The 12,276-nt window shown below is 46.7% G+C and overlaps 1 protein-coding gene across 5 annotated transcripts in view; it reads right to left on the bottom strand.

The window, feature by feature from the left end:
* Positions 1-12,276, bottom strand: part of LOC126540002 (FUN14 domain-containing protein 1-like) — a 139,562-nt gene that overhangs the window by 20,514 nt on the left and 106,772 nt on the right. For all 5 annotated transcript variants that reach the window (XM_055075781.2, XM_055075779.2, XM_050186826.3 and 2 more), the window contains one exon: positions 10,542-10,661. In XM_055075781.2, the coding sequence (XP_054931756.1) occupies positions 10,542-10,661 (120 nt within the window). The remainder of the gene's footprint in view (positions 1-10,541; positions 10,662-12,276) is intronic.

Raw genomic sequence — 12,276 nt, 5'->3', positions numbered from 1 at the left:
CACATAATTTTAAAGCACATAACGGTTTTTCTAGAGAGCATTGGCTTCTTGTCTCCCTACCAACATGGCTTTCGCCATGGTTTATCAACAGTAACCCAACTAACAGAACTAGTCCACAATCTTGCATTTAGAAATGCTGACTGATTTTTCGGACTCCAAAAATTCGGACATGCTCGATTATTCGGTCTGCTTCACAGCACCGCCATTCTCCCCATAGACCATGATATATAACAACTGCTGAAAGTTCGGACACCTTGCAACCTCTCATCTGATTTTTCGGACGCTCCTTGAGCCAACTCGATCGAGAACACCATGCACCGACTCTGACCGGTGCATGGTTCGACATGCTCAACGCCATTTTTGTTTTGAACGGAGCCTCCTTGCTGCCCCAAGAAGTGGCGCTACTGCAAATCCCCGCTCATCATCATCGTTTCCGCCTGGTTCGATAGAGTGGCTACAGCAGTTCCGGTCTCAGCTTAGTAAGCCATGTCAAGACAATCCAGCAGCTGATTTGTTTCTTTCTTCGCGCACGATGCTGCGAGTAGGCCACACTTTTGGTTTCTGCAACTGCTGTCAGCGTGACTGCCTGGCGGTGTTTGGTTTGTGTGCTGTGGCAAGGTTGCGGTGATTCAATGCGGCATACAGATACATCACGTCAAGTGTCTGATGGCACCGACAGTGCCCGCGCAGACTGCGCTGGGGAATGCCAGCTAGCGGGTGCTGGGAGGCCTAGGATTTGTCGCCTTCCGATGTGCTCCCTACTGATGCCGAAAATGTTCTGCCGAGACCTGTGCAGTGGTTGCATTGCGATTGCGGGCACCGTCTCATTTGACAGTTTCACAGGTGCTGACACTGCTGTACTGACATGCGCAGAACTCGACGATGGCAAGCTAATTCGTCAGGTTTCTGCTGCACTGCCGGACGATGACTCCGAGTCAGAAGATGACGCACCATGTGCTACGCTGCCGCCGCATGCGGAGCATGTACAAGCAGTGACTGTGCTTTCAGCTGCCTAAAGTGACCGTACGACCCTTTCAGAGATTCAGGCTTACCTGATTGCGCATAAACAGAACAGCATGCAAGGGCGCATTCACAATTTCTTCAAGCCTACTGCTGAGCCCGAATAAGTGCGTGGAAATAATGGATTTCTTTTTTTTTTCTTAATCTGCTTTTTTGGACACCTGTTTATACGGACATTACCGCAGTCCCCGTGAGGTCCGAATAAACGGTCGGTGACTCTACTGTCAATCACCGAAGCCAGACTGACATGAGTTTACTTGATGTATCTAACACATTTGATTGTGTATGCCATAAAAAATTAATCGCTAAAGTTGAAAGTGTTGTTGGGAAAGGGCACCTTTCAGCCTGGATAAAAGAATTCCTAGCCAATCGTGCACAATTTGTAATAAACGAAAAAATGCTAGCTAACACTGTCGCCATTACTTCCGGAGTTCCCCAAGGCTCAGTTCTTGGGCCATTACTCTTCATAATCTATATTAATGACATCACAGCTAACATTGGTTGTAATACAGAACTGTTCGCCGACGACTGCATTATTTATAGCGAAATCACTAATTATAGTGACCAAATCGCACTTAATACATCCCTCAACACTGTAGCTATTGGTGCTTTAATTGGCAGATGTCAATTAACGTAAGAAAGTCTGTGGCCATGACCGTAACAAGGAAAACAAGACCATCTAACTTTACATATGAGATTAATGGCATACCACTAACTAAAGTTGAACAACATAAATACCTGGGAGTTACATTAACCTCACTCCTCAGGTGGGATAAACATATTTCGAATATCACCGCAGGAGCATTACGCAAACTATTCTTCCTCAAAAGAAGCCTTGCACTCTCTATGAAATCAACGAAGCTACTGGCCTACACAATGTTCATTAGGCTGGTTCTCGAATATGCAAACACAGTCTGGTTTCCTCATACAACGATTAACATAAGAAAATTAGAGGCAGCACAAAGAAAGGCTATAAAGTTCATTCACAACAAATATAAATGCGCTGACTCACCGACTAATCTTCTAACGCAGTCTGGATTGCAAATGCTATCTACCAGAGCAAAACACGCTCGCCTGAAGTTCTTGTTTCAACTTCTAAAAAATAACTATAAGATAGATGTGTCCAGGTACATTTCATTTTCTGAGGCACCAAAAACACTTAACAAACATGCATACACGTTAACAGAATCCACATGAAGCAACGACATGTTTAAGTATTCATTCTTCCCCCTTACAGTAGCTGAATGGAATAGACTTGATCCTGCTATAACCGCCATCGAATCATTGTCTGAATTTACCTCATAAGCAGAAGCTCCAGTGCGTAAATAAAATTATATATCATCGCATGTATCATCGTCACAAATCTGCATTGTGTTGCTTTTGACGTCCCATTTTTCCTTTTTGTTGGTTGTTGTTATGTGGACATATGATACGCTCCGTTCCCAAAAATAAATTTTCATTACTGTATTACTTCTAGCCCTAAGATCATTGTTGTAACTGCCATTTTCCTGCTAACTGCTAGCCTAGATTCTTTTTTCCAATTCGTTACGCGCTAAGTGTTATCTTTAGGTTCGCTCATATTTCATGTATAACTGGTTACTTACATGTTCTTCACTGCTAGCATCATCTTAATTAACTGTCATGTGAAAACATGCATTTTTGTTCCTAAACTCAGCTTCCTTCTTATTTGCCATCCTTGGGCAACTGTTTTCTTTTTTTCCCCGTTTTTTTTTTAATTACCTGTTCTGCCTAGATACATACTGATATACATGTATACTGTATCGCCCAACTGCCACGCTCTCAAATGAGAGTAGCAGTATTGTAAATAAATAAATAAAATAAAAATGTATCCCCAATGAACAATATAGTTCTGTGAAAGATGGTTGTTGTATCACTAGTTCCTTATATGTGACTCGCTCTTCAATAGGTGCTAAAATTAACACCGAAGCTGTTGGTGGCAGTTTGGTTCGGGACCACTGTGGTCTTGGTCATGTCTCGTTGTCCAGCGCTGTTACTTGTTTTCTTCAGACATGTACCAAACAGCCCAAGTTAGTATGTTATTTGAAAAATCAGATTTTTGATATATTCAGTTTTCTTTCCTGCATCTCTCCACACCTAGTTACAAATATTTGTTAAAAAAAATAAAAGCAACAATTATTGGCTGGAAGTGAGAACTACTGTGGCATGCGGCCATTTTGCAAAGGTTTTGCTACTGGCACAAGGCTGAGTGCACGGAGAACCGTAAAGTTGTAGTTCTTGCCACTTCAGCCACAAAAGTGTGCAATTTGAAAGGTTCGGCACAAGGTGTTATGAACGTCATAAAGTGTCGATGAACCGTGACCTCCTAACAACAGCATAATAACCACTCTTCACATAAAAAAAGAAAGTATGGGGTTTTACGTGCCAAAAGCACTATCTGATTATGAGGCACGCTGATTTTTACATTTGATACCACGACCTCGTGCTTAGCAGCCCAACACCATAGCTGCTAAGCTATTATGGCAGGCCACGCTCTTCGCACTGTACTGCCGCTGGAGAAGTGAGTGACCTTCCTTGGCTCTTCCGCAATCAGTGGGTGACGCTTGCTCACTAATCTCAGGGATTGTACAGTTAAACCTCGATATTACGAACCTCAATATTGTCACGTGGTAGTGACGGTGAAGGCAGCAAAACTTTGATTAACGAAACTAGCGTTTTATTGGGTGAACTTGTGCCCTCAAAAGCAGGCTACACTCAAAGAACGATAGCGGCGAATACACTCAGCGATGGTCGAAAATCTGATCAGCGGGTCAAGCGCGTCGGCTTTTATAGATCAGTCGTCAAATGTTCCAGAATAATCGCTGGGACCCGCATGCCTTCCACAAAGTTCTACGCCATTCGCGTTGCACATACATGCAATCAGATCATACAAGGTTCGGCGACAACAGACACTGGATAGAAGCATCGATAACATTCTAGAAACTTCCGATACATGTAGACGCATCCTGCGCTGAGCGATAACATTTCGTGGACGGTAAAAGCGCTCACCCGTAAAAGATAAATGAGTTCACGCGTCAATATAACCAGAATTCTCGACATAACGAAGTATCTAACTTTCTATAACTCCTTGTCCACAAAACACCAGGTACTTTGAACCTCAATATAACAGAGTGTGTTTATACACGATGTAATGAAGTAGATGCGCCTCGTGTTTCGGATAGCAGCTCAGAGACGACAACGACCCGTGCTGTGATTTGCGAGAGAGCTTGGGCTGTTCGCTGCTGCTAGGCTGCTGTCTATCTGCTGTTTCTCACCTTCAATTAAACATCATTACATTTGGTGGAGATTGCTGGAATCCCTCAAGTCACCCTGGAGCTCCGCACTCTTATGTTGCCCACCGACACCATAACTGATGTGACCTAAGCACCGACTGTACTCATGGCTGCCCCTATCACTTGCACCAGCATTCTCTGTCAGCGCGGCCCGGCCATCTTTTGCAGGACCGGAGGGCATGACGTTGAAGACTGGCTGTCCTCTTATGAACATGTAAGCACTCACAATTAGTGGGACGACCAGTCTAAACTGAATAACGTCATATTTTACCTTGCTGATGTCACAAATCTCTGGTTTAAGAAATCTGATATTTCAAGTTGGTCTGCATTCAAGACACATTTCGCCAAAGTGTTCGGCCGCCCCGTTGTCCCCAAGCTACGCGCCGAACAGCGGCTATGCCACTGAGCACATCAGCCGGGTGAAAGCTTTCCCAGCTAAATTGAGGATGTCTTGGGTGTCTGCAGCCGTGTTAATTCAACGATGACAGAGGATGAGAAGATCAACCATATTCTGAAGGGTACTGAGGACGACGCATTTCAAATGCTGCTGACCAAGAGTCCAACCAACATCGCCATACTCTTCAACCTGTGTCAGAGTTTCAACTAATTGTGCCGCCAACGGAACATTGCTCGCCAAAATGTCTCACAGGCTGACTCGGTCTCAGCCATTGCAGCTACCGCGGGCCATACCGATCCTTCTGCTCTCGTCCTTCAGCTCAAGGATTTCATACACGAAGTGGCCCACCAGCTGTCGCTACTCCCTTACAGTCAGGAGCCTGCCCTAACACTGACTCCGGCCGTGCAACAAGCCATGCATGTCCAAATATCTAATGCACTTACCCCCGTTCGCCCGTCAGCTCCTGTGATGGCGCCGCTCTCCTATCTTGACTACCCACCACTATTTGCGTCTCTGACAGCATCGCTCTCTTATGCCAACTACCCGTCGCAGGTCACTCCTCCACCACTCAACTATGCTGCCGCTGTTGCACGGCCACCCCCACTGTCATATTCCTTCCACCTCCAACGCACCGGGTTCCCCCTGCTCCCATTCCATGACAGCCACCCTAGCCTCTTCGTCGAGCCAACACGTGGCGCACGCCAGACAACAGGTCTATTTGCTTCACCTGTGGCATCACTGGTCACATTGCACGCTTTTGTCATAACATGTCCTCGCACCGTAACGCCTTTGACCAGTTTCCCTCCACGCCACAACATCCCGCCGACATATGCTGCCAAGACGCTGCTGAGACCCTTTGATCATGACCGTCGTTCAGACAGTCGCCATTCTCCTTCTCCACATCGATGGTCACTGTCACCTATGCGTCGTCGGCCACCTACTGCTGAGGGAAACTGACTAGTGCAGTTCCGAAGGCAAGAAATGCAAGCTCATAGAACTTTCTAAGGCCTCAATTTTCACCACAGAATGTCATTTACGTCCATGTCGAGGGAGCATCTGCCCAAGCACTTATCGATACCGGGGCCACCGTTTCCATCACCCACGAAAGTTTTCGTCGCAAGCTGAAAAAATTAACAACCTCTCCATCTGGCATGGCACTCTGCACTGCTAGCGTGCAACGCATTCATCCTACAGCTGTATGCACAGCCTGTGTGTAGCACTTACTTTGACTTGACTGATTTCCAGGTGCTTTGCTGCATGCACAGACAGTGTTCCCTCTATCCCAATTTCCTCTTTTTGTTCCCCCTTTCCCTTCCCCCAGTGTAGGGTGGCAAACCGGACGCTCGTCTGGTTGACCTCCTTGCCTTTCCTCTCTTTGCTATCTCTGTCTCTCTCTGTGTAGTCATCCAAGACATTTTGTACATCATCGAGTTTTTTGTGTTGCCCTCCTGTTTTCATGATCTCATCCTTGGGTGGGACTTCCTGTCACGTCATAGTGCCATAATCGATTGTTATCATGCGGAAGTGGCCCTTTCTCCGCTATGTGACTCCCCATTGGTCTACGCCGACCTCAGTGTTCACAAGGTCTTTGTTCGTGATGATACTGATCTACCTCTGGAGACGTCGGTGCTTGTGACCTTGTCGCGTACTGCCGTGCCAGACGTAACTGTGGCGTTTACGCCATTTGACATGCTTGCTCACCGCAAGAACTTATTTCTCCCATTCGCCGTCCTCACAGTTAGGTTTGGATCACCTTTGATACCCATCTGTAATCCACACCGGTATCCAGTGACCATACTGCGCGGTGAGCCCTTAGGATTTGTGCAAGCTCTCATGTATGTTGGAGACCTTGACGTTCACGATGGCGTCACCCGTTTACATCTGGACGCCATAACTTGCATCTCCTCAACACCGCCCTTAGCAGTTTTCGACAACGCCATCACCGCAGACCTTTCGCCATCTCATCGCACTAAACTTCTTGCTCTACTGAACGACTTCGTTCGACTGCAACAAACCATGCTTGGGTCGCACGACAAGTGTCTCTCATACTGTAAACACCGGTTCCCATGCCCCCTTGCGACAGTGTGCATATTGCGTTTCCGCAGAAGAGCACCGAGTTATCATGGAACAAGTGGACGACATGATGCAGCGCGACGTCATTCAGCCTTCTCAAAGCCCTTGGTCGTCACCTGTCATTCTAGTGCAGAAAAAAGATGGCACCATTCGGTTTTGTATCAATTATCGCCGCCTAAACAGGATCACAAGAAAAGGCATCTACCCACTGCCTCGGATCAACAATGCTCTTGACTGTCTGCAAGGTGCCGAATACTTCTCATCTTTAGATCTCCGCTCCAGCTATTGGCAGGTTCCCATAGCTGAGGCTGACTGCCCAAACACAGTTTTCATCACTCCCAATGGTCTTATGCCTTTCTTATGCCTTTCAGGCTCTGCAATGCTCCCGCTACCTTCGAGCACATGATTGATACCATCCTTCGCGGACACAAGTGGAAGACTTGTTTGTGTTACCAAGATGACATAGTTGTTTTTTCACAGGATCTTCCGACACATCTCGCCCGTCTGCATGACATCCTGACCTGTCTCCCTTCAGCTGGCCTACAGCTCAACCTCAAGAAGTGCCGTTTCGCAGCCCGAAAATTAACTGTTTTGGGTCACATTGTTTCGAAAGACGGCATCCTTCCCGATCCCGACAAGCTTCGCGCAGTCGCAGAGTTTCCGAAGCCCACATCTATCAAGGCCCTGCAAAGTTTCATAGGCCTGTGCTCTTATTTTCGACGCTTCATGCGAAACTTTGCCTTTATAATCGCACCCTTGACGAAGCTGCTTACCGCAAGCGAAGGCATTTCCGCGTGGCTATCAGCATGCAATGAAGCCTTTGACAAGTTACGTGAATTGCTGACTTCCCAGCCGATTCTTCGCCATTACGACCCAACCACGCTGGCAGAGGTTCACACCGACGCCAGTGGTGTCGGCCTTGGTGCGGTCTTGGCCCAACAGAAAGCCATGCATGAAGAATACGTCGTGGCTTATGCCAGCTGTACCCTTAAAAAAGCTGAGATGAATTACTCCGTTACAGAGAAGGAATGCTTAGCCATCATTTGGGCATTGGCCATATTTCGTCCTTATCTTTACGGACGTTGGGCGCTTCGCCTACAGGAATAATACATTTGTGTCGTATACCGCTCTGGTCGAAAGCATTCCGACACTGACGCCGCGCTCTCCCGCTGGCCGATGACACCTGATGTGGCTTCTCTTTCCGTTCCTTCTCTGACCTCAGACCTGTCACTACTGACCGCTACTGACATGCCCTCCGAGCAACGCAAGGACCCATCGCTCGCCCTGCTTCTCGACTACCTTGTCGCTCCATAGGTCATTCCTTCAATGCGGACGTTATGCCGTCAAGCAGCCCATTTTGCCGTGTGAGACAACACCCTCTCCCGCCGCAACTATATGCCTGATGTTCGGAAATGGCTTCTGGCTATCCCTCGTCACATGCTCTCCGATACGTGGACGTACTTCCATGCTGACCCTCAAAGCGCCCACGCCGGCGTCCTAAAAACCTTCACAAAGCTGCGTCAACGATATTACTGGCGTGGAATGTATCGGTTTGTGCAGCAGTACATTCGATCATGCACCACCTGCCAAAGCAAAGCAAAACTCCTCCACTGCACCCTACTGGCCCACTACAGCTGCAACCATGCCCTGCTCGACCGTTCGACCACATAGGCATCAACCTCTATGGCCTGCTCTCATCCAGCAGATGTGGCAACCGCTGGATTATTGTTGGCGTCGATCACTGGACGCGCTACGCCAAGACCGCAGCTCTCCCCACCGCAACCGCAGATGAAGTTGCAATGTTCATTCTTCGTAACTTCATCCTTCGCCATGATGCTCCTCGAGAACTACTCAGTGATAGGGTCGTGTCTTATTGTCAGAAGCGATACAATCCCTCCTTCGCGAATGCCGGATCATTCACTGGAAGTCGACCACGTATCACCCCCAAACGAACGGTCTGACGAGCACTTCAACTGAACACTGGGCGACATGTTGAGCATGTATGTTTCGTCCGACCACACTAATTGGGGCACCGTACTCCTGTTCGTTACTTTCGCTTATAATACCATGACATAAGCGACCACCGGATTTTCACCTTTTTTTTCTCTTCTATGGGCGTGAGCCTTCGTGTCCTCTGGATACTATACTGCCCTACCGACCCGATGCTTCGAGTGCACAACTATTTCAGAAGTCGCCCGATACGCTGAAGATTGCCGCCGGATGGCTAGTTCGTTGACCAGCGAGGATCAGGGGCGTCAGAAAACATGACGCGACAGTCATCAGGCCACGCCCACGTTCCCTGCTGGTTCCCTTGTTTGGCTATGGATACCGCCTCACACGCCTGGCCTTTCTTCTAAGCTACTTGCGCGGTACCACGATCTGTACTGGATCGTCGATGCCTCCTCCCCTGTGAACTATATCGTTGAGCCCATCACACCATCGCTGGACCTTCGTTGTCGAGGTCGCAAGACAGTGCATGTTAGCTGGCAGAAGCCTTATTTCGATCCCCTCATCTTCTCTGCTCCCTGAGTCGCCAGGATGGCTCCGTTTCACACCCGGGGCCAATGTAATGAAGCAGACGCACCTCGTGTTTCGGATAGCAGCTCAGAGACGACGACGAGGACCCGTGCTGTGATTTGCGCGAGAGCTCGGGCTGGTCGCTGCTGCTACGCTGCTGTCTATCTGCTGTTTCTTGCCTTCAATTGAACATCATTACAACGATTTTAATATAATGAAATTTCACTGCAGCCACAAAGGAATACTGAGACAATAAATGGAAACTTCCGCATGAATTACAATTAGGTTGGTACGTTCGTCCCCTTTTTAAGCACGGTCATGGCTGCGCATGGCTATCAGCACGGCTGAGCACATGCGCCGCCTGTGTGCCCTGTTTTAGAGGCACTCTGCCGTGCGTGCAAAGACTGAACTAGCTGAGATGGCATGGCATCGTGAGCCATCGTGCATTGATTATTGAAGAATGCATAATCTCAAGTTTCGGAGACTCGTTGAAGAGAGAGGCAGATGAAGCATTCACTCCCTGCTGCCAGGGCTTTTCATGATAGGGTCATCCCATTGCAAGTGACACTATCAGCCGTTGGGGTGGAGTGGATGCGAAAGCGTGGCTGGCTCCGCTTTGTACTGCCAATTTGAAGATATCATCGACATGGTATGAAACCATATCTTTCAACACAGACTCTCAAGTTCAACAAAATGCTTTTCTTTTTCTCATTGAAATTTGCTTTCACAGATTGCCCAGTAACTCAGAAAATTTTGCACCCTCTTCTGTGTAAGAACAATCCATTAGCAACTGTACTGATTTGCATAAAAAATCAAATTTCTGCATAACAAAACTTCGATACAACGAAGCAAATTGCCAATTTTACTGACTCCATTACATTGAGAAACAACTATCTTTTTTGTAGCTGAACTGTAGCAGGGAGCATGCTGTAATGCGCACAGTTTGGCCGTGCTTTCATGTGTTGGAACTTGGCATTTGTTCTTTTACATGAACACTTTCACATAGACAGGGTTGGAAAATTGTAAATGCCATTGTCATAACTGACAGATTGTTATAGCTGGTTTGACTATACAAATCTCTGCCACTGGAAAGTCCACCCATTTAGTTCATGGCAGCAGTTTCCTCCATTTACTACACTTTTCTTCTTGCTCGTGTGTATGCACTGTTTTCAGCATGGAATCCAACCCATGTCCCCCGCACTTTTAAAACCGAAGTGGCTTACCTCCTCGAGCAATCTGGGCAGCTTCCCGTCTGTGCGCCGTGCCAGCTCATTTTGTGCCTGCTGCAGGTCCTTGTTCAGCCTGGACCAGTTCACCTTCACATAGCCCTGGTGCTGTGCAATCTGGAAATCACCAATGGGGCTTCACCTGCCTGCCTACACAGCGGAGGGTATCATCACTGGTCTGAGCTTGTTCTGAGGGATGCATACATGTTGTTCAGCCTGGTGCCCACTTATATAGTTTTTTTATCACTGCCTCGGCTTGACTGGCTTAGCAATACTTCCTGACATTGTTCACTGCTTTGCGCCTTATTTTTAACACTGCAATAAAACAAAATAGTATCGTAATTTTCTAAAAACAAATGGAAATAAAAAATCACTCATTTCCATCACATTTTCTGCTTGCAGCAGACAACTAGTCAGACAGTCGAAGGGGAACAAGCAACATAAAATGACACGGGCAAGAACACAGCACACAACGTACACGGACTACCAGCTGGAGTTTATTGTCAGCGAACATTAACTTTAAAGCACAGCCTACCACCACACTATCAAAAGATTAAACAAGAAAAAAATAAATAAGAAGTATAAAATAAAAAAAACAGCTTAGCTGATCATTGTCACGTGGCACTATGAATGATGCAAGGAAAGTGAATCAAGGCAAGTCATCTAAAAGCAATTCCTTTTCAAGAAAAGACAATGAAAGCATACTGATGAACTTTATTTTTGGACTAGTGTGATACGCTTCAATGTCCTCATGCTCTATCTTGTCATTAGATTTTCCACTGAACTGGGTTTGGCGAAACAAAGGAGAGCACCCACAATCTTTGTAATGTGAGGCCAGGTGGCTACCTAAACCATTGTTAATGTTTAGCCTATGTTGGCAGTGCCTTGTCTGGCTAGTACAGTCTTTGTTGCAACTGAATAGAATTAAACAAACTACTCCTGACACACTTTCAGAGAACCTTGTCACTAGGTTTGTTGCACATACTTCTTTAGGTTGATGGCTTAACTTGAAGCATATCTTTGATAGCTTGCAAAATGCTGACATGGCTATGTTGATCCCATGATGGCTGCATCTTCTTGACATTGTAGGGCAGGGTGTGGATAAAGCAACCAGCAATACCATGCGCTTGTCATTGCTTACCTTTTTGCTCAATGTAGCAGCACATTTTGAAAGCTGCATAATGCTTTGGCAAATGCTTTCTGTGAATAAACTTCATTTGGCAGTTGGCATACGTCCTGTTACTCTATGTTCCTCGTCATTTTGCACCGCTTGTCCTCTTTTGACATGAATGACCAACTAGCTCTGAACGAGATTCTGCTTGGTCAGAGAGACTCGTGCATTTTGACCACTCACACGGATTGCTTTCCAACATCTGCCTTTCCCTTAAACTGAAGGCCCTCACCTAAAATCGCACACACTTATAGGGCCCTGGAACACTTCTTCAACATAGCAAAAAAAAAAAATATGTTGCCAATCTGTACACAAGGCTCTTGTGAACATGTGAGCCACATGCTATTCCAATGCGTGCAGCAGGTAATTTACAATCTCGTATCAAAAATTGCTTGCTCTATCTTTCATGATGCCGTCCGCAGCTAAGCCGCAAGCTACCAACCAACAGGTATTGGCAGATTGCATGTTGCAAGAACATTCTAAGTAATACTATTATTGCTCATCTTGAGTGAAATAAACTGAAAAAAATATATGTCTGCGATCTCAAAAGGACCAAAAAGG

The sequence above is a fragment of the Dermacentor andersoni genome, chromosome 2, assembly GCF_023375885.2.
Source record: "Dermacentor andersoni chromosome 2, qqDerAnde1_hic_scaffold, whole genome shotgun sequence".
In the NCBI taxonomy this organism is placed as follows: domain Eukaryota; kingdom Metazoa; phylum Arthropoda; class Arachnida; order Ixodida; family Ixodidae; genus Dermacentor; species Dermacentor andersoni.
Note: the sequence above shows the minus strand (reverse complement) of the source record. Positions and strands in the feature narration are given on the sequence as shown.